The sequence below is a fragment of the Arvicanthis niloticus genome, chromosome 16 (genome assembly GCF_011762505.2).
Source record: "Arvicanthis niloticus isolate mArvNil1 chromosome 16, mArvNil1.pat.X, whole genome shotgun sequence".
In the NCBI taxonomy this organism is placed as follows: domain Eukaryota; kingdom Metazoa; phylum Chordata; class Mammalia; order Rodentia; family Muridae; genus Arvicanthis; species Arvicanthis niloticus.
In genome coordinates, this window is record NC_047673.1 from 14,935,767 (window position 1) to 14,960,759 (window position 24,993).

The 24,993-nt window shown below is 46.3% G+C and overlaps 1 protein-coding gene and 1 long non-coding RNA gene across 4 annotated transcripts; one reads left to right on the forward strand and one right to left on the reverse strand.

Moving 5' to 3' along the window:
• Positions 1 to 4,490: 4,490 nt before the first annotated feature.
• Positions 4,491 to 21,427, reverse strand: Ap3m2 (adaptor related protein complex 3 subunit mu 2). Of its 3 annotated transcripts, none has more exons than XM_034520231.2 (9): positions 21,309 to 21,427; positions 19,524 to 19,866; positions 15,953 to 16,124; positions 13,481 to 13,618; positions 9,926 to 10,011; positions 9,590 to 9,723; positions 8,053 to 8,260; positions 7,695 to 7,839; positions 4,491 to 6,628 (listed from the first exon to the last, which is right to left on the reverse strand). In XM_034520231.2, exons 2-9 carry the CDS (start codon positions 19,794 to 19,796, stop codon positions 6,528 to 6,530), a joined length of 1,257 nt encoding a protein of 418 aa, XP_034376122.1. In that variant the 5' UTR covers positions 19,797 to 19,866; positions 21,309 to 21,427; the 3' UTR covers positions 4,491 to 6,527. The 3 variants fall into 3 exon arrangements, with proteins under 3 accessions (XP_034376122.1, XP_034376123.1, XP_034376124.1); XM_034520232.2 differs by having other exon boundaries at positions 21,254 to 21,356; XM_034520233.2 differs by lacking the exon at positions 21,309 to 21,427 and adding an exon at positions 20,756 to 20,904.
• A 54-nt stretch (positions 21,428 to 21,481) lies between these two features.
• Positions 21,482 to 24,428, forward strand: LOC117721516 (uncharacterized). The gene is made up of 2 exons (XR_004608450.2): positions 21,482 to 21,610; positions 23,515 to 24,428. It is a non-coding gene; the product is annotated as an uncharacterized LOC117721516 (long non-coding RNA).
• The last annotated feature ends 565 nt before the right edge of the window (positions 24,429 to 24,993 follow it).

Consider the following 24,993-nt stretch of genomic DNA (forward strand, 5'->3'; position numbering starts at 1 on the left):
TTTTTTTAAAAATGTCTTTGTTGTATTTTATGAGTGCCCAAGTGCACATGTAGAAGGCAGAGAGTGTCTGATGGAGTCTGTTCTTCCTTCCACCATGTAGATTTGGGGCTTCAACTCAGGTCATCCTGAGTCATCTTTACTCACTGAGCCACCTTGCTGGCACACAGCTACAACCTGCCACTGCAGGACTGAGGGTTGAACTGGGGGCCTTATATGTACTAGACAAACACTCTACCACTGAGCTGATCCCCAGTCTGATAAGAACTCTCAGTCAAGACTGCAGATGAGACACTAGGGACTCCAGGGACCAGATGACTGTTTTGCTCTAGGAGGTGATAAACTGAAGATACATCTGGAAAATCAAGCACACTATGATCACAGACTGAGCAGACAGCTGTGTTACTCTGTGGACAGTAACTACAGCAACGCAGTGGAAGAAAACCCTGAGCCAGTCCTTACTGACATAGCAATGACTCAAGCAATGATGGTTCAGACTACACGTTATTATCTTGGTTGCTCTTTTTCCCCCCTCATTCTGTTTTGGGTTTTCTACTCCCCAGGAACAATTAGCTCTCGGACCAGTGCACACAAGCATGCTGCTTCGGTCCTGTCTCAGGCCAGTGCACACAAGCATGCTGCTTCGGTTCTGCGCCTCTAGCATCTTCTTTCTTTAGTGTGTGTGCTGTGGGTGTCTGCAGGTGTGTACACATGGAGTGCAGGTGTACAAGTCAGAGGAGAACTTTCAGAAGCCATTTCTCTTCTGCCACAGGATGGAGCATCAAACTTTAGGCCTGTGGTGTGCACTCCTTGTGGCTCCTCTCTCTCTCTCTCTCTCTCTCTCTCTCTCTCTCTCTCTCTCTCTCTCTCTCATCCCTTGTACACATCTTCCCAATCAAGGGACACAAGCTCTGTTCAGCTTTCTTCACCATGTCTTTGTTCCAAGAATCTATCTCATGATGTAATGCTTGCTTTTGGGTGTGGCTAATTAATTTTGGGGGGTGAGGGGGAAGAGAAAGAAAAGTCCTATCTCTCTAAGGTTTATTGGTACTGCCTTGTTAGAGACTCTTGGGAGAAAAGCAGTTTAAACTCACAAAAGACGTTCACTGAAAGCCCAAGGACTGGAATGGGGGAGGTGTTAGGTGATTTCCCAAAATCTCTAAAGTACCCAGACCAGTTCCATCCATTTGAGTCAGAGACTAAGTCACAGCTTTCTTGACTTCACACAAGTCTTCCTTCGTGCTCTGATCTAAGATTTTAGACAGAAATGCATCTCAGCTCATTTCCGGAAAACACCACTTGAGATAGCAGTAAGCAAGGCTCCCAGGCCCGCTGGTCTAAGCTGGCTTCACCCCCTCCCCCACTCAAAAAGACTTTCTTCAGACACCAGGATTATTGAGACTGAAACCAAAGCTGAGAAGCCTCCTGGGAAGGGAATACAAAGTCAAAAGGCCCCAACATTCCTGAGGGGAGTCCTGGAAACCATACACAGATGAAGACAATTGTTCACTCTCACAGGGAAGTGTCCAACTGGAGAGTCATATGAATCATATTAAAGGGGCAGAGAAGCGCCTCCCTGCCCTGTGTTGGTTAGGAAATGTAGGGCGCAAAGTCTGGAATTCACCAGGACAAGGGGCTGAGACAAAGGGAGAGTAAATGCTGCTCCATTATTCCAGGTTGATTAATAAAAGAGGGTAACAGATCCAAAGAGCAACTATGATCCCAGATAACTTTGTGGTTGGTTTGGTGTCAGAGGAGCACAGAGCCTTGGTCCTGTCCCCGACAGATCCCAGGTCTGTGCATGGCAAAGTGTTTTAGACTTTCAACTCCATATACAAAAGCTAAGCACATAGTCCTTAGTGTTTAAGACCTTCCTTGGGTTTCTCTTTAAGTTCCTTTTCAAAGCCACTAACAATCCTAACCAGTTTTGATTAGTGACCACCTAGTCACCACCTACTGGCATAGAAGAAAATATAAGTTGATAATGTTTCCTGCTCCCAGCCCCCCACCCCATCCCCCAATCCAGATCAAGGGAAGGGATATAGCAGTCATCCCTGATCTGGATGGAAACCCATTCCAAGATCCAAGGGAGTCTGAAGATATTCAGACTTCTGGGATATAGAAGGCATCTATCCACACAAAGCTGTTTCCCCTTTAAGTTGTATCCTACAGTCAGATACAGTAGGACACTGGTGGTGACTTAACAGCAGACTACAACAGCTACACTCAACAGGTGCCTCTTGTCCCAGAGAGTCCCTGCCAAGTCTCCATCCAGGCTCAGCACAGCACATGAGAACAGAAGCAAGCAGAGCACAGGTTTTCTCCCCCAAGGACATCGATGCCTTTGTATTTCACTGCCAGAGCACTGCAGTTGCAACAGAACTGCATGCGTTTTTTGTTTGTTTGTTTGTTTGTTTTTTGTTTTTTGTTTTTTTTTTTTCAGTGCTTTACAATTTCAGTTAGAAGTATTGTCCTGAGATCTTCAGGTGGCATCTTTGTTCTTATTGGAAACTTTGAATTTCTCATTGAGAGGAAGCACTTTCTTTCAGTCTTCTTGGTTTTTCTTTGGCCTATCCGACCCCCCTGCATTTACTTGTGAGTTAGGACTACTAAATAAAATAGCGGTTACCTGAGCACAAGGAGACCAGATACAATGGCTGTCGGTAAGAGTACAGATGGGCTGGCCCTTAGTGGCCAGTGCGCAGAGAGTGTAGAGACGAGGGGCAAGGCGTTGTCCTGGGAAAGACGTGGCCTACCAAGGTGAGGTGGCAAAAGTCATTGAAAGACTTCATTACACTACTCAGAATGGTATACAACCTGAAAGATTACCCTTTCCTGGGATTTCCCATTTAATATTTGCAAAGTTGCTAGGGAAAGGGGGTGGGTGGCACTGTACTAGAGAAATGTCTGAGAAGTGGGCAAGATAACTGGATTTGTGAGTAAAGACGCTTACAGCCAAACCTGATAACTTGAGTCCTCAGGACTCATATAAAGGAAGCAGAGAAGTGACCTCCACAGGCAGTCCTTTGACTTCATTACACAGCCTGTGGTAAATGGAACCTGCCTCCCAACAGAGACATACATAAGTAATGTCTAAGAGAAACAGAAACCGAACTTTTTTAATGCTCATTAATGTTCTGACTGCATGTTTGTGTGAAGGGATTGGAGTCCATGGAACTGGAGTTACAGACAGATGTGAGCTGTCAAGTGGGTGCTGGGAATTGAACCCTGATCCTCTGGGAGAATAGAAAAAATAGTCAGTGCTCTTTACCCCTGAGCCATCCATCCAGCCCCAAAACTGAACTCTTAACAAGCACCACACACTTCCAGGTAGTAAACAGAAGTCTGTTGGGGTGCACTGTGTGAAAGTATATACAATTGTTGATTGCTGTACCAGCTAAGAGCATGCCCGACTTTGGTGTTGTTATTCTTATGTTCCACCATCTACCTTGATACTTTGTAAATACTCTTCCTTCCTTGCCTTTTGATTGGGTTAATAAAGATCTGACAGCCAATAGCTAGGCAGGAAAGGAAAGGCGGGACTTACGGGCTAAGAGAGGGTCTCTGAGAGAAGAATCAGAGGTGGGGATTTGCCACCATATGAGGAAGTGGTAAAGAATCGCCAAATGGCTTGTTGTGGGTTAGGATGATAAGATTTAGATGGACTAGATGTGTGTTAGCCCAGGCTAAAGGCCAAAGCTATACTAAAAATTAGTAAGTCTCTATATTATTTAACCTCTGGCGGGTCCAGAAAGTCCCGCTATAGATGTCTAGAAAAATCAGTTTAGAAATGGAGTATCAGTGTCTGCATGTTGATATTGATTGGCAACACCAGACTCCACCTGGTGCATGCAATGAGACTCGTTCCCTATAGGCTCATCAGTTTGGATTCTTGGTCCAGTTGGCTGAACCGCTTGAAAAGGATTAGAAAGTGTGGCCTTATTGGAGGAGGTGTGTTGCTGGGGGTGGGCCCTGAGGTTTCAAAAGCCCACACCATTCCCACTATGCTTTCTGCCTCCTGCTGGCAGATCTGCCTGTGAGCTCCCAGCTGTGCCTGCCATCTTGCCTTTGCTCCACCATCATGGACTCTAACCCTGTGGATTTAATTGTGTAAGCCCAATTAAATACCTTCTTGGATGAGTTGCCTCTGTCGAGGTGTTTTGTGGAAGCAATGGAAAAGTAGGACACCCCTGGTGCCTATCTCCCTCAAAAATCTCTATAAGAGACTCTTGGGACCTGGTAACTCCACCTCCTGCCCGTGTAGACACAGGAAAGGACTTCTACGGGCATCAGGGGCTTTAACGGCTTTGCCTTTTACAACCTGGGAAAATCATTAGATTCCTCCGGACCTTAGCTGCTACCAACCTTACAAGCAGCATCAAATGACCTGTCTTCCAGGGTAACTGGAGACTCACACGCTACACGTGGTTTTAGATGTCCCAGATAAGTGCCTTCTACTTAGTAAAGGGTAGTCTCAGTAACCAGACAGAGTCCCCAGGACTGGTAAAGCTTTATTAAGACTTAAACACAAATGCTACTTCCCCACATGGACCACACACACAGAGAGCGAGCAGCTACTGAGGCACCCTGCACAACCTCCGCAAACAATCACTGGGGTAGGGATGGCAAGGCTTGGCAGTATCCACAACGTCTAGGTCTGCAGATCCCATACAGTCTCTTCCTAGAAAAACAAGTCATACTGTGCTCAAGGGAATGCACGAGCTGCACTTATGAACCTAAACACACTCAGGGTCCGATATAAATAGTTCCTTGTGACCCAAGAAACCGTGGAATCCCCCAGAGCCTGTGAAGGTGACCTGCAAAGTGTCCCCTCGGCGGCAGGGTGTGGGGTTGCACTAGTCCAGATCCTGGTAAGAAACATCTGATTGTACACAGCACAGTTCACCCCACAAGGAAACCACAAAGAAACTCTAACTTGATGACAGCAAAAATAAGTCCTGGCCACAGCAAGATAACACTAGCCAAAAAACAGAAAATAAATAAGTGAAGCCCAGGTACTTTGAAATAGGACTTTAGGGGAGAGTCGTGCAGATTGAAGGTAGCTGGTCTCCTTTCCCTCCAGGCACAACACAGAACACAAGCTGCTCCCTAAGCTGTAAATTAAAAACAACACGCCCACCTTTTATGTATTCAGTAAAATGACTAATGGACTCATTGAAACGGGTTAAGAATACTCCTTAGGAAACTTGTGCTCGTTCAGTTGCCACGGTTTAAAACTGGGGTGGGGGTATTTACTCGTGGTCAACACAGCCTGCTCTCCTATGGGATTAATTTTATTCAGAGGTTCAAGACACCCTTTTTGGTTGTAAGAGTAGACTGGGAGCTGTCTGTCTGTCTGTCTGTCTGGGAGCTGCAGATGACAGGTACAGGCAGTGGGAAGCAGCTTCACGCACTCATCAGTGTTCTCAGTGGGCTCACACCCACTGGGGGATTCTGATGGGATCTTCAGACAAGAAAGGGAAGGCCTAGGGCCAGTCAGGCCTCACAAACATTAATGGAGGTCACCAAGCATGGGCATGGTGCACTGTGGGAGGTGAGTTCCCGTCTCAACTCCACCCCATCACTCATAAAATCTGCCTTCACCGAGCACTGCTGGGGGGGCGGGTGCAATCCCACTGAGGAGTCAGATAACCAGCAAAAGGCTGTAAACTGCTCTGGCTGGTAACCTTCCCACCAAGACGATGGGCCAGCACAAACAGCGAGTGAGAATCTTAAGAGCCAGGCCGTGGCACCTTAGTCTCTAAGGGAAGTTGATCCCGCTGCGGTTTCACGTCAAGTGAGGACTTGAACTTTGAACGTCCTGGACATGCAAATCCTTTCTATACATGAGAGGAGTCAGAAAGAAACCAATGCACTCGGCTCGCTCTAGCCCCCGGGGAGATTCGGATGGCTTTTCTTGTCAACCCTTCACTGTGGCATCTCTTCGAGACTCTCTTCTTCACACCAGCCTCTCGGTCCGGTCCCTTGTTGAGCAGATCTGTCTTGCGTTGTGGGTGGTACCAGGAATGAACGGGGGCTCGCCCAGGACCCAGGTCAGCACTTGATCACCAAGTTACAATCCAGACCCATGAATCAAATCTCAACTGCTCTTTCTTGGACTAACACCCATTTTTCTCCCAATCTTTTTTTTTCCTTTCAAATCTTTCTATCTTAAAAAAAAAAAAAAATCAATAGAGACATCTTCTTTTGGGTTTAGGTGACTGAAACCAAACATCAAAGGCCGGTCTTTCTCCATGGCAACCGTGTTAAAGGCAGTGAAATACAGTGCCATGGGCCACTGCTCTCCAGCCCACACCTCGAGGACTCAAGTCAGTGCTGCTCTGAGTTTGGCCGAGCTTTCCCTGATGAGCCTTCTCTCCCTCCATCACTTATGTGGCTGAAGATGGAGAACAAAAGGGAGCAGGTGGAGCCCGAAGGGAACGGACCTAAGAAACAGGCTGACATTTTACTTTTAGACAAGTAAGAAATGAAAACGTGTCTGCGACTGCTCCTCCGGCAAGACCTTCCCTTCAGGTTCGGACTTGGAACTTGCCGGCTTTGGTCATGTATTTTATGCCCTTAAAGGGCTTGTACTTCTCTCCGTACATATCCAGACGGTTCACTTTGAGTCCTGGAGGGAGGAAGGAAGAGAGGAGTGAGACCTGAGTATCTCCCAGGAGCAGCAAGCAGGCAGTTGTCTGGGTTTGTGTGAGAGTGCACAGCCGGGTGTGTGGAAGAGACTGTCTAACAAGCCTGTTCTGCCAAGCAGAGGCAGACAGCCCTGCAATCTCACTACGCACATCTGCAGCAAAGGTTGCGTCTCCCGGGGGAAGCCGCCTTCTCTTCAGACAGGGCTGAGAGGCAGGCACAGAGGGTGAGACAAAATAACATGGCGTTTTGTTCTAGTTATTTGACGGACTGAATGATAACAGCACTCATGAATGATGAAAGGAAATGAATGGGTTGATGAGGGCTTCCTAAATACTCTTGCCCAACTGAACAGAAATCAGTTTGCTGATAGCTTTATGGCCCATTAAGAGGTTTAGGAGAAAGAACATATCATTTAACTTAATCACCTAAGCTAAAGAGTTTTTCAGTAAAGAAAAACAAGAATGTTCTCTAGAGAGAAAGCCCATTTCTTTCTAAGGCTTTCAGAAGCCCATTCTAAAAGTTAAACAAGAACAAAAAATATTTTAGGAGACGCCAGGTTATAGGGATGATATTTAGAGCAAATGGTATCTATTATTAATTACTTCCCTCCCTAAGTGTAGACAAACTGATGAAGACTGGCAATCTCTAAAGATGGTGTCAGTCAACAGCAAGTCTGCTGAAGATGGGGGCAGAGGGAGCCTATTTTTTTCCCATTCCTGGTGAAGGATGGAGAAGTACCCTAATACGGCAGCTCAGACCGACAACTCTCCATGATCCAACAATGACCTGTGGAGGCCTCTGTCAGCCCATTTCTCATTGGTATCCCAGACGTTTTGACTCAGAGTCTTTAGGGCAGCTTCTGAACAGTCTGCACACGTCCCCCAGGAATGCAATGGGAAGGATCTTACTAATGATTCTGTATTGGGTAATAAAGCCAGACCCAATACACCCATCCTCAGATAGCCTCAGGAAGACACCGAGGTCAGCCCCTGGCAGAAGAGAGCCATTTCCACTCCTTTCAAGACCGCCCAAGATGTGCCACTCACCAGAAATGGCCAGCTGCTGGATCTTAAACTGCAGGTTAATGGTAGGGTTCTCATCTGGCTTAGAAGCTCCGACCTGGAGACCCATAGTCCCCTTCAGACTTGGCAGCTTTTGTGGGTTGATTTTTCCTATGTCCCAAGACAGCATCTTGGAAGGAAACATAAAGAAAGTGAGGTTTCCCTGCACAACCGAAGTGGTGTCTTCATCTGAGCTCAGAGCTACAACCTCAGGGCATCCCGTCTGCCTCCCAGCCACTTCTGATGGGAGGAGGGGCCTCTACAGAGAACCCTCTGTCAGACACACTGGCCTTCCACCACATGCAGCCTGTGCTGACAGCAATTCAAATGCCCACTCCCCTACCTTTGTCACGGGGTCAAACGTGTGTGTCCCCTGGGATGGAGTGAGGCTCATATTTAGGACTCCTTTGGGCATCTGGCTGGTCACAATCACACCCTCTATGGTCTTCCCCATGGTCTGCTTGGGTCCCACTGTGATTTCAAAGCGTCCAAGAGAGCTACTATCCCGGAAGCTGATGCTATGTTTGACATAGACTGGAATGGCAACTAGGCTGCAAAAGAGAGGAAACACACTCTTCAAAAAGAAAACGACAGGGGCTGGAGAGATGGCTCAGCAACTAAGACCACCTGCTGTTCTGGCAAAGGACCCAGGACTCCAGTTCCAGTGGATCAGACACCCTCTTCTGACCTCTGCAGGCACCAGGCGTGCATGTGGTACACATACATACACATAAGCGAAGCACTCATACACATACAATAAATAAACCTAAAACAAATTGGGAAAAAGAAAGCACCCTGTGGGGGCTGGGGATTAGAGCATCAGTTAAAAGCATTAGCTGCTCTTGCACAGGACCAAGGTTCAATTCCCAGCACCCGCATGGAAGCACACAAGAATTCCAGTTCTAGGGGATCTGAGGCCCTCTTCTGGCCTCCACAGCAACCAGTCATGTATGCAGCGCACATACATACATGCAGCCAAACGCGTATACACAGACAGCAGGTAAAGAAACCTTTAAAAATAAGATACCTCCTTTACTATTCTCTTGATACCTTTTCTCATTTATTTAAAATTATTTTAATTTTTAAATGTATGAGTGTGTGTGTGTGTGTGTGTGTGTGTGCGCACGCGGGGAGAGAGAGAGAGAGAGAGAGAGAGAGAGAGAGAGAGAGAGAGAGAGAGAGAGAGGTGGAGGGGAGAGGTTTATACATGAATACTGCTATCCTTTTGCTTCACTGAGGTTGAATAACTTTGTCTGGTCATATCTATAAGGAAAGGACAGGTTTGAGTTGGGGTGATTAGAGTCAGGTACACAGACCTGAGTCACCAGGGAGGAGGCACTGGCCCTGAGTCTTTAGGATCTCAACTCCACTCAGTTTCCAAACTTTCTACTGCAAAACAGAGCTCCCAAATAAGGACACATGTGAGACCAAAAGTCACTGCATTTGAGCCTTTCAAAGCACGACTAAATGCTTTATGGAGGTGAAGGATTTAACAAGGATATGCTGATATTCTAAGGAAAAACATTCTTCTTTTGAAGGTAGCAACAATGTAACAGCAGCTGCTGTGCTGGTAGCTCATACCTGCAGGCCCAGGAGGAGCGCTGTGAGTTCAAAGCCAGCCTAAGCTTTGATGGACTCAGCAGATATCACCATGAAAGCAGTAATGGCAGCCTCAACGACCACTCAGTCCTCACGGAAAGACACTCGCTAGCCCCAGAAAAGAGACAGCCAGGGAGTGGTAAAGCAGCTCACTCTGCTGGCACAGCTAGCAACCTAAGGATCTGGAACCTGAACCCAGGTCAATGGATCCAGGAGCCAGCGGCTAATCCCTATAGACACAGCTTCCACAGACACGGACTCCGCTCCTGGCGGCTGCTTACTTCTGTGCACTGACGTGGTAGGCGAGCAGGCGAAAGTTGCCGTCAGGAGGGATGAAGGAGAGGATGCGCTCAGATTCCCAGCGCTTGAAACGGACACAGGGGTGGAAGCTAACATCGTCCAGCAGCCTGGGGTTCTGCAGAGCCAGGCAGGGAGAACAAAAAGTGGGGGTAAACACCCAGGTTTCTTTTGAGAAGCAACGCAGATGACATTTTCATAAGCACATACACGTGTCCGAGGCCCAGCGGAGGCTTCATGGCCACCGTGATTACTGCTTGTGCCGGCTCAATCTCATTCTTCCCCATGCCAAGAACATGAGCAATGGCTCTGGACCTTACCATGAAGGACAGAGTGAGGTCCGGCATCCCTGTCAGCTTAACACAGGCATCAATCACCCCTTGGATCTCAGCAGTGACTGTGGAACCTAAGAGGAAAAAGGAGAGAGGACATCTGGGGACCACACGAGTCTCATCCAGCTGCCCTCTCCTCTGTCAGCCTTTCTTCTGTCTAATCACCCACATCATTTATCCACTCCATCTGTCCATCGTCCAAGCTCGAGTCAATGAACTCCAATGAAAGCATGGAGACACTCAGTGGAGGCCACTGAGAGATGTTCTAGAAGTGTTTTGTATGGAGTGCCAGTCACAGAGCGCCAGCAACTTAACTAGTAGTTCAACTTAACTAGTAGTTCAACTTAACTAGTAGTTCAGAAGATTTGTTCAAAAAAGCTGACCTCCAGAAGCTCAGCCACCAAGGCTGAGGCTGCCCGTGGTCCTCACCCTCCAGGTCTCTGTCCACACATCTTCAGACTTCTCCCCCTATAAGCAGTTCTCCCTCTTCCTCTCCCTCTCTCTCTTCTTCTTCCTCCTCTTCCCCCTCCTTCCTCTCTCCCTCCCTCCCTCTCTTCCCCTATCTTCTCTTCTTCCTCCCTCCCTCTCTCCCCTCCTTCCTCTACTTCTTATTCCCTCCCTCCCTCCTTCTCTCTCCCCCTCTTTCCCTCTCTCTTCTTCCTGTTCTTCCCTCCCTTCTTCTCACTCTCCTCCCCTCCCTCTCTCCCTCCCTCCTCCTATCTCCTTCCCCTCCCTCCCGCTCTCTCTCCCCTCCCTCCCTCTCCCCCTCCCTCTCTTTCTTAGTTGTCCCTTCCATCACAAGCAGGTCCCTCTGCAGGTTCTAACACCATGCCCTCAGGCCAAGCCCCTCCTACTCTCCTGCTTGGCCTTCCCAAGGCTTCAATCTTCACAACACTCAGTTGTCTGCATTGTGTTTCTCTTTTTAATTGGAAAAAGATTGTTTCACATGATAAACTGTAATCACATTTTCCCCCAACTCCTCCCGATTCTACCTCCCTCTCTACCTCCCAACTCTATGCCCCTCTCTATTTAAAAAACAATCCAAATACAAACAGGAAAACCCCACAAAAACACAAAATTAGAAACCAAAAGCACAAGTCCAATAAAAAACAAAGCCATAAAAGACAGAAAGTCAACAGATGCACCATTGAATTCATTTTGCATTACCCACCTACTGCTGGGCACTCGCTATGGTTAATATACCCAGTGAAACTCCATTGGAGAAGACTTTTTTCCTTTGCAAGTGGATCTCAACTGCAGATAGCTTTGGTTAGGGCCTGTGTCTCCATGACAGTCCCGGGACCCTGTCTGGTTTGCATCTGTGCAGGCCCTGTGACACACTGCATCTCCAGCTCAGCTTGACTCCTGACCAGGTGTTGCAAGCTCACTGTCAACAGCAGACGCTCAGACTCCCTGATGGCGCTCAGACTCCCTGATGGCGCCATCTGTGGTTTAAGGTGGTACTAACCATCCATGTGCCTCAGCAAGGTATCCATGGCTGACTCTCACCCTTTCTCTCCCCATGTCTAGCTAAATACTATTTTTTGTAGGTCAGGCTGGTCTCAAACTTGTTCCTTCTGCCTCAACTTCCTAGTGCTGCTGGGATAGCAGGTATGCCCCTCTGTCTGGGAACCAACTCCTTTCTTTCTGGGGATACTTATTTACTGTGGACACCTATACTCTGAGTTGGAACTTTAGTTACAATCTCCTAATGGTGTCTCTGCCTCCAGCCCACCCCACTGTAGAACAGTCTCCCACACTGTAACAAGACTGGCTGTGGTGGTTTCAATGTGCTTAGCCCATGGAGTGGCATTCTTGGGAGGTGTGGCCTTGCAGGAGTAAGTGTGTCACTGCTGGGGTGGGCTCTGAGACCTTCCTCCTAGCCACATGGGAAACAGTCTTCTATTTGACTTCGGAATAAGATGTAGAACTCTCAGCTCCTCCTGCACCATGCCTGCCTGGAAGCAGCCATGCTTCCTGCCTTGATGATAATGGACTGGGCCTCTGAACCTGTAAGCCAGCCCCAATTAAATGCTGTTCTTTGTAAGGGTTGTGTTGGTCATGGTGTCTCTTCACAGCAATACAAACCCTAACTAAGACACTGGCCATTGGTTTGTTTGTTTGTTTGTTTTTTAAGACAGAGTCTCACTATAAAGCTATGAACGGCCTGGAATTTGCAATATAGACCAGGCTGGTCTCACATTGACAGAGATCCACCTGTCTCTGCCTCCTTAAGAGTGCTGGAGTAAAAGGTGTGTGCCATCAAGCCTGATACAAGTTGCCACTCTAATAAAAAGTATTTTAAGATATTTTTCCTGTATTTTTATTCTATGGTTATGAGGTATTGCCTGCTTGTATGTTTGTGCACCTCCTGTGTGCAGTGCCAATGGAGGCCAGAAGAGGGCGTCAGATCTCCTGGTACTGGAGTTATAGCCAGATGAAAGCCATCCTGTGAGTGCTGGGAATTGAGGCCAGCATCTGGAAGAGCCAGGGCTCCTAACTGCTGAGCCATCTCTCTAGGGTCAATTAAAAAAAGTAATGGCGATATAAAATATCAAAATATAAAAACCTTACAGCTCAGTGAATTTCAAACACATACTTAAATATGTGGAGGAAACTTTCTAACATGAAAACATGATCCTTCCTCTCCTTCCTAATGGCATCCCCCTTAATTCTAACTTCTATGACTTCAAATTGTACCTGCTTTCAAGTTTCACTAAATGCAATTCGATGTATATGATAACACATATCTGACTCTGTTTTCCCCAACAGTCTAAGAGACACTCATGTTGGTTCTTTTTCACTACTGCATAGTACTCCACTGGGTGACCATATCAAAGCTTACTGATCGTTTTCTTTGCTAATGGACAGTCGGGGTGTTTCTCATTTGTATTAACATGACCCAGTTTTAAACTTTCACCATTTCCTTTTCTTCTCATGCCCCTCTCTCCAGCCACATTTCTGTGAACAGCAGCTCTCAGGCACTGCAGGTGGTGGAGTCCACAGTTTACTCTGCTGACAGCACAAGGCTAAGCCCATGTGCCTGCACCTCTGTCACCTGGACCCGCTGTGCTATGAGCAAGGTTCCAACAGCAGTCAGCGGGTAGGTAAGTGCCGGAATAGGAAACGCTCCCACATGCTCAGAACCTGTTTGCTTAACTGAAGCAAACAGGAAAGAACCTTGTCAATCTGACAGTGGTTCTGCCTCCAGACCTAAGAAGCCAATACCACCAAACAGGACACCTAACCAAGAGCGTGCACTTCGTGCTGCCGGTCCTGAAACAGGGTCTGGCTGCACATTCCCAGATGGCCCGTAAATCTTGATCCTCCAGTCTCGATCCGATGACTGGTACGAATTGACAAACTCGGCCTTGTTACTCTGTGTCTCACTTCCCCACCCACAGTCCTCAACCCTGCTACTCCGGTTTCTCATTCAAGAGAAGTCCCACAAAGGGCTACGTGTGAGCATCGTCACGTGCACTCAGGGAACCCAGCCTCCCTCTGCACTCTGCACTCGACACTCCACACCTGCGTGGCACCTACCTGATTTATCGATGATGGCGTCTATCTCTTCCACCACATCGAAATAGGCCTCGTTGTTGGTATATTTCACCCCAGTCCGTCGCCAGGGCACCACCGACAGCTGCCCAGTTGGAAGCTGGTCCCCCACATTGGTGCTTCCTGAGACAATGAATACTGGTAAACTAGCATCAAATTGGTACTTTGGTGCCAATTCAAATCGAACAACCTAAGGATATTCCCCTACAAGTGTCCGTGCCCTCGTTACTGGTTCAACACCATATGGAAGATAAGCCTTCCGCTTCTCCTATGTAGGACAGCCGGGTCTATTTTTAAAAGCTATTGTCGCCATCTGGTCTGCTGCCTGGAGCAAAGGTTGGAGGGAGAGACACCTGAGGAGTGGATATCACATTCTGGTTTTGAGAGTAACAAGGACTGGGGGAATCTCACAACAGCTTAGATAATGTACTGTGTTTCTGTAGGGCTGGGCACCTACACTCGGACGCACCGCTATCACCAGTGAAACACTATTCTAGTTTAAGGCAGGTCCTCATCACCAGGATCTGTGTCATCCCCACACTGGACAAAAGAGACCACAGATCCCGCAGACAGATCCAGACAGATCCAGCCAGATCCTGCCGTATCCCTGCAGCTTTGCATCCCGGTTCCCACACACATCAAAGCTTAATTTTAGATCAAACTGATGACTGTAACTAGTTTAAATCCTATTTCCTCTTCCCACTGCCTGTTATCTTTTTACTCTAAAGAAAGAAGCCCTAAACACATGTAGAGTCACCATATGTATAGAACATTACAGCTTTTTCAAAATGGGGGTCTCACGGGAGAATTTTCTATAGCTGAGTGAGATGGAGACCCTAAAACTTTTTAATAAAGCTCTCACAAAGGCTTTAAGGTTTTTCAACTAAACTCAGAATGTTGCAGAAACACAACTGGGCCAGTACTGTTTTGTTTTTTTTTAAATCATCAAAACAGCATTGCATGTACCTGGCACATGTACCTGGTACACTGCATGTATCTGGTACAATACATTTTCTCTCAGTCTCCTTTAAAAAACAAACTGAATATTTGTCTTGTCTCTTCAGGTGTGGTAACTCTGAGTTTCTGTCTTGCACACCACAGGAACTTGATGCATTCTGTGGATGATTGAGCAAATCTAAGCCTTCTGGAATCCCTTCACAAAACTGCCCTGTTCCTCTTCATAGTTGTATTTTCCAGAAATTAGTTTATTGAGTTCTCTGAAACCTCCACTTTCATTATAACTAAATCAAAACATTTCAGATGTCATAGCAATGGTCATGACAAAGCTATGTGCAGGGAACACACTTCAAGGGACTCAGGAAACAGAGCTTTCAAGGCAGAGCCTGCAAACTAGCAGGAGCTTCCCACAGGTTTGAAACCTTCCTGGTAACAGGAGTGTCTGAAATGAAACACCAACTATCCAATGGCCCACACCCTCAGAACTTAGCAGGGTCAGTGACAATGGGTCAGTTCTACAACAGGAAGCTAAGGCTGCCAGGAGTTTTCAGGCCTGATGTGTTGGTGTCTCTAAAACCCCTCAGCCTGGCTCGTTCCCCCCCCCCCCAACTGAATAGACAAGACTCAAACACAAGAATCCTGTGTTTTGAAAGGATTAAAAAAAAATCAGGGACATCAGGGGCTGGACAAATGAGCCAGGGTCCATTGAACACAGAAAAAAAAACACTAATCATTAACAATAAAGTCAGTAGGTCACAGTTAGATGTTCATAAAACATTGATAAAAGCCATGGTTTTGAAAAATATGCATGCTATTATTTAGAAGTATTTTATCTCGGTGCTGGAGAGATGGTTCATCAGTTAAGAGCACTGGCTGCTCTTCCAAAAGAAAGGGGTTCAACTCTCAGCACCCACATGGCAGCTCACAACTGTCTGCTACTCCAGGTCAGGGGACAAGATATCCTCTTCTGGCTTCCTCAGGGTACTCAAACATATGTGCAGTAAATGCCAATATACATAAAATAAAATTGAAATAAAAATGTATTCTATCTACACATCACTCACCTGTCTAAAGAAATAAATATATATATACACACATGTGTATATATATATATATATATATATATATATATATATATATATGTATAAATATTAAGAGTAGTTAAATTTGGGGATTTTCATGTTCTTGTGTTTCTTAGGTTTTTATGTTAATGATATTTCCCCCTTTAATTGGAAGAAAGTCCTGTTAAATGTTTTTTTTTCCTTCAGAGCTGAGATTGCATGCTAAGACAAGTGCTGTGCCACCAGGAGCTACATAAAATTGAAGTACAATTATAATTATTAATTAAGTTATAATTATAATTTCCACATGCAATTATAATTTCAGGTTAGATCCCCAGCACATGAAAGATAAGATGAGACTCCCAAGAACTCAGAGATGCCAGGGGTTGGGGAGCCTGGGCTTCCACAGTACCTCCCCCAAGCCCCACCCCGCTCACACCTGTGATGGTGTTGACCACTGTCCGGAGAATGGTGGGAGGCTTTATCAGTTCTTTGAGGATGTTTGACTCCGTAGCCAAGGGGAACCCGTTGTCTAGCATCTCTTCCAATACCTCGTAGACCACCACCACATTGTCTTTGATCACTGGCTCAGAACAGACTCCAAAATAGTCCTGATGAAGACATAAGAAGCATATCCATCACCCAGACTGCAGGAAGAGATGAAACAATATTCGTGACAGGAGGGACTTGCCTGTCCATGGTGTTTAGCCAGTGTGTCCAGGACATTCACTCAGGGGGAACAGGCAGGGCCTCTGCCTCCTGGGCGGCCTGGCTTAGGTTAACAACCAGAACTGGCATCCGGTATCTGTGCTATCAGTAATCAGAGGAAGTCAAGCTCTTTGAGTGGATTTGCTCAACTTGATGAAAATGTAACAAAGCTTACTCTAGACATGCTCACATACAAAAGCATATGAGCTGTGCAAAGTTGTAGTAACTGACGTGGCATAGAATTGTACAGAAAACCTTTTAACCTTCTGCTGACTACTTTCTTGAAATTCATTCAGGAAAGGATGAAATGGAGAGCGGTACCAGCCCAGCAGAGGCCTCTTTAGAACATCCCTGGAGTTGGGATTCCCAAAAGTCTGTCATTTACTTAAAGGGCTAACCACACACTGAACGTATCCAGGGTGTGGGAAAGTATGGAAGACCTACATCATAGTCTTCTCATTCTCTCTCCCCTTCCCAGTGCTCTGGATCAACCCAGGGTCTCTTAGGTTATAACCTTAAGTATCACTTGTTAACTATTTTGGGTCCTGATTTAATGCCATAACTCAGTAACACCATGTGGGTGTGTAAGCATGTTGTGCAAACTAAACATGGTAAGGACGACAGTATCAGTGACCAGATATGTGATCAGTTGGTGTATGCTTCTCAGTCAGGCGTGGCTCTTACAGGGTCTCCAAGATGGCTACACGTATCACTGAATGGGGAAGCGCACACTGAGAAATCCTGCTGACTGCTAAGCTGAAGCCTAGCTCTTTTATCTAAAGTCGTCTGTTGGCAAGCTTGTACTTCATTCTTTCTTCTCCAGGTCACACCTCTGAGGGCCCATCGCTGCTCAGGCAATGGGATGGGCCTTAGATAATGTCATTACCTGGTCCTTAAACTGATTCTATGAGATGTAGTCTAAACTACATCAGACAGTGACAGGCATCAGTGAGAGTCCAAGGTAAACACCAGATAAATTTTAGAAATATATTCGTTAAGAGAGAGGGGGGAGGAGTGAAGGAGGGAGGGAGGGAGGGAGGGAGGGAGGAAGAGAGCAAGCACATAACTGAAGGAAAATACCATGTTTCTTTTCCAACAGTGATCTCATTTGAAAAATAAGTACTCGTCACAGGGGGTTCTATAAACCAAACACACCATAGAAGAAGCCCTTCAATGCAAGATGCTACAACAAATGCAGTTGGCAATTCTGCCCCCGGGGGACTCCATTGCTTTCAAGAACTAGGAACAGACATTGCAAGAGGAGAAACACTAAGCTAGGTGCCACGCCCCACGTTGGCACACGTTCCCTAGCGGCTTCAAAACTGAACTCGATTCTACTTCCCCAGATTCCTCTGTGGTTTTAATTTTTTTTTGTTGTTGTGTACAGGTATTAGTCATGTCTGTCTGCACACATTCATGCAGTGTCCACAGAGGCCAGAAGAGGGCAGCAGATCACCTGAAACTGAAACTACAGATAGTTGTGAGCCACTATGTGGGGGCTGGAAATTGAGCCTGGGTAGTGTTTTGTTTTGTTTTTAACTGATGAGCCATTTCTCAAGCCTCACCTCTGTGGTTTTAAATAGACAACTTCTTTCCCTTCTTGGCTTGCAGTAAGTTACACAGTAATTGGTATGACAATAGACTACTAAGTTGTATATGGGTAAAGTACTTAGAAATCACAACAGGGCCATGGAGAGTAGCTTAACAGCTTAACTACTGAATTCTTCTGTTTGCTCCATATTCTGGCCTTGAAATAGTAGGTTGTTCCCGGTGTCTAGTTGCTGGCATCCAGAATAGTATTCTGAGATAAAATATGCTTTGATTCTCTTACCATGAAAACGGTCCTGCTTGTGTGTCGCTGGGGTGAGCACCGTGAAGAGAACAAACTTGCTCCCCCTGGGTCATCACTTGCTCCTCCCCTTTCCTAACCCCATAATTCCTGTGTACGTGGCTAACTCCAGACCTCACACGACAGACAAGTTAAACCAAAGAGCCCTTCTCCTAGTCTATCATCCAGGTAATATGCAACAGCGAGCAAAGTTGGGTGATTATCAGGACAAGGACTGTGTGGACACAGAATCTGTGCTTAAACAGTGCTCTCATGTGGGGATAACTCCCCTCCCCCTCCCTGGTTCCACAGAGCAGTTCTCTCAACCTTCGTTTAATATAATTCCTCATGTTATAGTGACCTCAACCACAAAATTACCTTCATTGCTACTATATGACTGTAATTTTTCTACTGTTATGAATCATAAAGTGTGTATCTGATATGAAATCCCTGTGAAAGGGTAGTTTAACCCCTAAAGGTGTCTCGACCCACAGCCTTAGAGCTAGAAATCAAAATGAAAATTACAACATACCTCACCTTCTCCCAAGATCAGAAAACCGTGACAGGAACTCACGTTAGCACACAATGCTACATGCACTCAACTCATTCAGAATGAAGGCTGAACTCCCCCGTGACCCCGTCCAGGGGCCGTCCAGATAAGTGCCTCTTAGCTTCTCCTCTTCGTTCTTTTAGAAAACTTGACACTTGTCGTTTCTGGACACAACTCAAAGCAATGTAGCTAACAATGGCTAACATAGACTTCACAGCACTAAAAAAGATCTGAACTGGCCAGGTGGTGGTGGCTCACACCTTTAATCCCAACACTTGGGAGGTAGAGGCAAGCAGATGTCTTGTGACTTTGAGGCCAGCCTGGTCTACAGTGCAAGTTCCAGGACAGCCAGAACTACACAAAGAAATCTTGTCTCAAAAAAACCAAAAAATATATGTGTGTGTATGTATGTGTGTATATATATATATATATATATATATATATATATATATGTATATATATGTGTGTGTGCATGTAAGTATATGTGTGTGTATGTATATATACATATACATTATATGAACTCTAATTTGTGAGCAAAGCTAAGACCATACACTCATGTGGAATGAGTGGCTCTCTCATGCAAGAGACTTAAGAGCTTCCAGTTGGTTCTTTTGAATGCAGCCAACTAAGAAAATAGAAAGACTCTTAGGATATGAGCAATGCTCAGCTTTGACTCTTTAAAAAATGCTCTAATCCCAAGCTAAACAGCGGAGACAGTGCTATAAAAACATTTTTGCAAGATGACATGGTGGCTTATGCCTATAATCTCAGAGCCTAGAAGGCTGAAGCAGGAGGACTGATGCAAATATGAGTTCAGCCTGGGCTACACAACTCAGGCTAGCCTGGGCTACAGAATGAGAACCCACCAAAGGTGTGGTTCTTTTATGGCTTATATACATTTATATACCTTCCCACATTACAAACCTGAAATGTGTCCACGACTCGGTGAAGGAATTCAATGACAAACAGAGGTGGGACCTCTGTCTGGATCACAGCCACAAAGAAGATCTTGTGTCGGTAAACACTCAGGAGGTAGTGGTGAGGCGTGGGGATGACCGGAGGCACATTTTCTGCCTCAGTAGCTCTCTCTTGGGCCTCAAAAAAGTAATCACAAACAGAGCGACTGACCACGCTTTTCCAGTGTTTCTCCAGGAAAATATCTCCAGAAGAGTTGATCAAGAAAAGACTGTGAATCATGGTGAAGAGGCCGGTGGGAGAGGTACGCTTGCTCAGTCTGTGAGCCTCTGGATTCGGCTAGTTTTCAGGCCTAAAAAAAAAAAAAAAAACAAAAACAAAAGAGGCTGGATTCAGTGTCACTGAATTAAAACACCCTTATTTTCCAGCGGTTTGAGACCCACACTTCTTTCAGGATCAGGTTCAAGTCCTCCTCCCATCGGTGCATCCAACTTTTTGATATTGCAACATCACACTGTCATCCACAAAAAAGCATGCTCAGGGACCAGACAAGTTACAAAACAAGATGGAAAAATAAATCTCCTGATTTAAGTAAGTTTACAGGCTTCTGTTGAGCAACCTTCATAGCTGTCCTGAGCCACATGTGGCTTGCAGGGCACTGACTGGACATACCTCCTACTGTTACATGAGCCTAAGGATGCTTCCCTTGAATTCCCAAGAATAACTAGCAGCCATCTTGTTTGTCTGCTGTATTCTTTCAGTTACATTTACCTTTGCCTGAGTTATATCGACTTAAAACACTGGTTTCAGGCTTGGGAGATGGCTTGATAATGATCCTAAAAATGGGGTTCAATTCATTGGGACCCATAAGGTCCCATAAGGTGAGCAAAGAGAAGTGACTACACGGCCACACACAAATATACTTAATTTCCTTTTAAATACTGCTTTGCCAGGCACTTGACAGGCTAAGTCAGGAGGATCACAAGTTTGAGACCAGCCTGGGTTACATAACAAGATCCTGTCTCAAAAAACCTAAACGAAATAAACAAAGGCGGCAGGCACTACCTACGTGGGTAGTGAGCATTTGAAAATCGGCTGGTGGGACGGACATGTACTGTAAGATGAGAGACTGGACAGCTTTGGTTGGATATTTAATTTTAAATATCTATCTTACCACTTATACTGGTAATATGTTTGGGTCAAATGAAAATATATTAAAATTTAACTTATCATTAGCCTACCATGGTTCCTATTCGAAATAGCATACATGATGCACTTTCTTTTTCTCCTGAGCAGAGTCAGCCCCTGGAATCTTTGCCATTGTGATCTGTACTTATTCACTAAGGACCTAGTCTCTGAATTATTTGTGCACAAAGTACTTCGTTGGATGCTTAAAAAAAAAAAAATTCCTGGAGACACCCTAGTTTGTCTATAGTGACATCTCCAGGATGAGGCGGCTGTGCTGCACCCAGGGGTGGCCTAGAAGCGAACTGACTTGAGCTAGCACAACTGGTCACATTGCTAAGACCTGTTTTCCTAGTGCCTCAGGAGAGAGTCCAGATCACAGGCTGCCAAGACAGGCACGAAGAGGTTGCAGTCTGAAAGCCTAGGGTATTGGAGGCCCCATGGGCCTAGGGGCTCCAGCCTGAAAACTCTCTAGAAGCAGGGACCCTGGTCCCAGGACTGTGCACCTGCGTTGCCATGGCAACAGCTATTTTAGACCGCGACTCCTCCTTTACCTCTCCCAGGCGACGCCCAACGCAGCCCTTCCCATCCGCGAGCGCCCAGCCCTACCAGCTTCGACCAGGTCTCAGGCTCCGTTCCGGCTCCGCAGCGCAATCGCGCTGCGCAATGCTCCTTGCACGAAGGCTCCGCCCCCTCGCAACCCGCTCGCAGGTTGATTGGCCAGCCGCCGCTCCTGCGCTCTGATTGATCGCTGTTTGCTTGCTAGGCTCTAGCATCCGATTGGTCTTTATTGAAGGTCCGGTAACCTTCCATTGGTGTAGCTCTGAGACTCCAAGCCCTCGTTGGAGGATGAAGACAGTCGGTCATCCAGTCACAAAGGGCCTCCGGGAAGCTGGAAAATGACCGGAAAGGTAAAATGATCCCCGGGACACTGCTAATTTAGTGCAACACAGATTACCAATCATAACTACCCTCCATGACACATGTGTACTTAAAAGGCGACTGTTTGCTGGGCCTTGTGGCGCAGGTCTTGAATCCCAGCACTCAGAGGCAAGCAGGTGTATCTCAGTGAGTTCGAAGCCAGCCTTGTCTACATAAGGAGTTCCAGCCAAGAGGGAAAGAATGGAGAAGAATAGAGGAAAGTAGGGGAGGGGAGAAGACGAGAGAGGAAAGGAAAGGAGAAACGGAGTGGGGAGGGAGGAAGGAAGGGAGAGACAGACAGACAGACAAACAGACCGACAGACAAGATTGACTTCTCCTTTCAGAATCTCAATTCCCAGTTCCGACAGGGTCTTTGAAGCCACCTTAAATCTAAAGTGATCATAGGTCATTGTGACTCGGGAAAGTGTAAAGCAGAGAGCAGAGGGAAATTTTATCTTCAGTTAGATTAAAATGAGCCATTCGGTAAAATGAAGTGTGAAGGGGGTTGCAAAAAAAATGCTGGGCGCATTGTAAGATTAAAATGGCAAACTGCGGTGATGACAACCATGCCAACCTAGATGAAGGTCTCTGGCAGTATCTAAAAACAAGAGGCCCCATCTCAAATCAGGTGGAAGGTGAGGAGTGATAGTCAAGGTTGTCCTCTGACACCTACATGCACAAATGCAAACATGTACCTCTTACATGCAAAAACATTGTTTTCCTTTCGTTTTGTTATTTGAGACAGTTTCGCTGGGTAATTCTGGCTGGCTTGAAAGTCTCTATGTAGACTGGTACAGCCTCGAATTGTCTCCCTCTGCCTCCCGAGAGCTGGGATTAAAGGTTTATGCTACCCACCTGGTTGCTACTCACCTGGCAGGGCACGTGCAGGGGAGTGGTGTGAAAAGAAATTTTAAAATAATTTCAAAGCTTAAAAAAAAAGCGTATTTTTAAAAAAGCGTTTTGTGACATTGCCTCGTAACCTCCCCGTTTGAAATTACAGAAGAAATAGTCTTCAAATGAGAAAATCTCCGAAGGAAAAAAAGAGATTGGTCTAAAAAAAGTTTTCAAATAACATACTTATTTTCTAAGTAGTTATTTAGATAAAGATTGCTCTCAGAAGGAAAAAGCAAACCAAACCTCTGCTTTGCAAACATTTGTTTACTGTGTGCCAGACCCGGCTGCTTCCTGTTCATCAAATGTGGTTTTTGTGTAGCTAGAAGTGAAGACCAGAAAAACTTCCTCTGTCAGTCACCTGCTGGGTTTCCTTTTCTATGCGTGGCTTACTTAGCATTGCCCAAGTGTTACGGATGGCCTTTTAATCATTTGGGAATGATTTTTCAAGTTTGGTTTAAAAATTGACTCAGTGAGATGTGACGCAGCTGCCCCAGAATCCCCTTCAGCACCTGCCTTTATTAAGTACAATGTTAGGAATACTGAGACCACTCCCTCTCAGAGACGCGGAAATGTGACTTCGTATAACTCATCCTATGCACCTCTGCACACGGATACTGCCTGCTTTTCTCTGCCCACTGTTCTGCCTTCTCTCTCCTGATCTATTCTCTCAGGCTGTACTCCCCCCACCCCCAGGCTCCCAGACAGATCTCGTAAGCCCCATCTGTCCTCCTAGAATTCCTCAGACAGCTTATAGGCGCGTGGACCTACAGGAACCTCCCAACTCCCAAATTCACACGGCAGCCGAAGATTGTTTTCTGGCTCTTTAAATTTTTTTATTTTTTATTTTTTAAAAAGTTCCTTCAAATAGACAGGGTAAATTTTGAGAAATTCATCAAAAATACAAATTTTTTTTGAAAGTGCATAATCATTGAAAATAAGAAGCATCTGAAACACAAGACAGATCGTCTTGATTGTTTACATAACCATTCTGTCTTTTCAGCCAAGAAAGCTCTAGCTGTTCAAACGTGAACGCCACTAGAATAGCGACAATGGGAAGTCCCACGGAGCTTTTGCGAAAAGGCGGACTGGGCAGTGCGCTCTTGGCCACGGAAGGTGGCGCTGCTGAGCCTGCGGGGACAGGCTCTCCCGGACCCAACCATCCTGGCTAAAAAGAAACTTGCGGCTTCTACAGTGAATTCCCGGGTGTGTCTCCTTTCTCGTCCACCGCAAAGGCGGGAAATAAAGCCGGCCCCCGGGGACAAAGCGGCGCCTCCACCCACGCAGCTGCGGGGAGCCGGGAGGGGAGGGGAAGGAGGCGGAGGACGGTTGTCATGGCGACGAGCCAGCATCTGAAGCCACTGAAAGGACTCTTTGTTTTGAAGCCAGCTGACGGGTGGTGCGGTTTCTAAGGTGCAGGGGGAGGCGGGTCTCGCCAGAGTCACTCGGGTTGCGCTGCGGGGACCATCGGCTCCCACGCAGGCCAGCCCTCCGATGGCGCCGGACACCTGCTTCCTGTCCTCTCTGCTAGCATCGACTTCACTAAGGACTGGGCGAGCAGGCTCAGGGAAGCCAAACAGACTCAGTTTTCTGGAAGAAAAACAGAAAGGGACCACCTTACAGAGACTAGAATTGGCCAGCGCTGGTCTCTCCCTTGTGAGAACCAGTCCCTGGGGCGAGCTGGAGGTGTAGAGATTTCCCGAGTACTCAATAATCAGTATGTATGGTATGGGGTAGCGAGTGTGAGCTCTCGCGTCTGTATTTGCATTTCAGGAAGTGGTTGCTTAGGCAGCAGTGAGACTAGCGGTTGGGAAATGAAAACTCTCGGAACAGCCTGTAGCTTTCAGTTTTGCCGTGTGTACTATGCATTATCTGTAAAGCAAAAGCAAAAGTTTAAAGAAGGAACTTTTAAAAGTGCGTGTGTTTGAATACTCCGTGTCTGCCTAATGGGATTTGGAACACTTGAGAACATCTGAACCTTTATTTAATACTTGAATATGTTTTTTAAATGTGCAGGCATAAACTAATACCATTAGCCCGCAGACGGGTAAAAGTAGTCATAAGACAAACGGAACAGCAAAACCTGCGGTCCTTCTCATCTCGTAGGATGAGGAACGAGAGCTCCCATCATTTGAGAAGCACATTGCTGTAATTCAGCCGTAACAGCGTTCTTTCACCAAAGTTCTAGAGACGACTTATAAGCAGGGAGGGCTTGTCCCAAAAGTTTGGGTCCATGGCCTCTTGGTTTTGGGCTTGTGGCCACACCTGTCAGGGAGTATGGGGGAGGAGCCACTACTTTCGATAATTTCATCACAGGGGAAGCAAAAACAGAGATAGGATGGGGGTCTGGGTTCCAAAACCCCCTTCAAAAACACACTCTCAATGGGCTCGATTCCTTCAGCTGTCTTTCAACAGCACCAAGGACAGGGAGTCAAACCTTTTGGGCTGTATATGCTCAGATATAAACTATAACACCTCTATC

Bases quoted from the DNA above. Each gene is read 5' to 3' on its own strand.
- Ap3m2 (XM_034520231.2), bottom strand. From the start codon at position 19,796: ATGATTCACAGTCTTTTCTTGATCAACTCTTCTGGAGATATTTTCCTG. The intron at 13,619-15,952 runs GTGTGAGCGGGG...TCATTGTCTCAG, and splicing joins AGTGGTCAACACCATCACAG to GAAGCACCAATGTGGGGGAC. The intron at 6,629-7,694 runs GTGAGTGGCACA...TCCTCCCTCCAG, and splicing joins CCAGCAGCTGGCCATTTCTG to GACTCAAAGTGAACCGTCTG.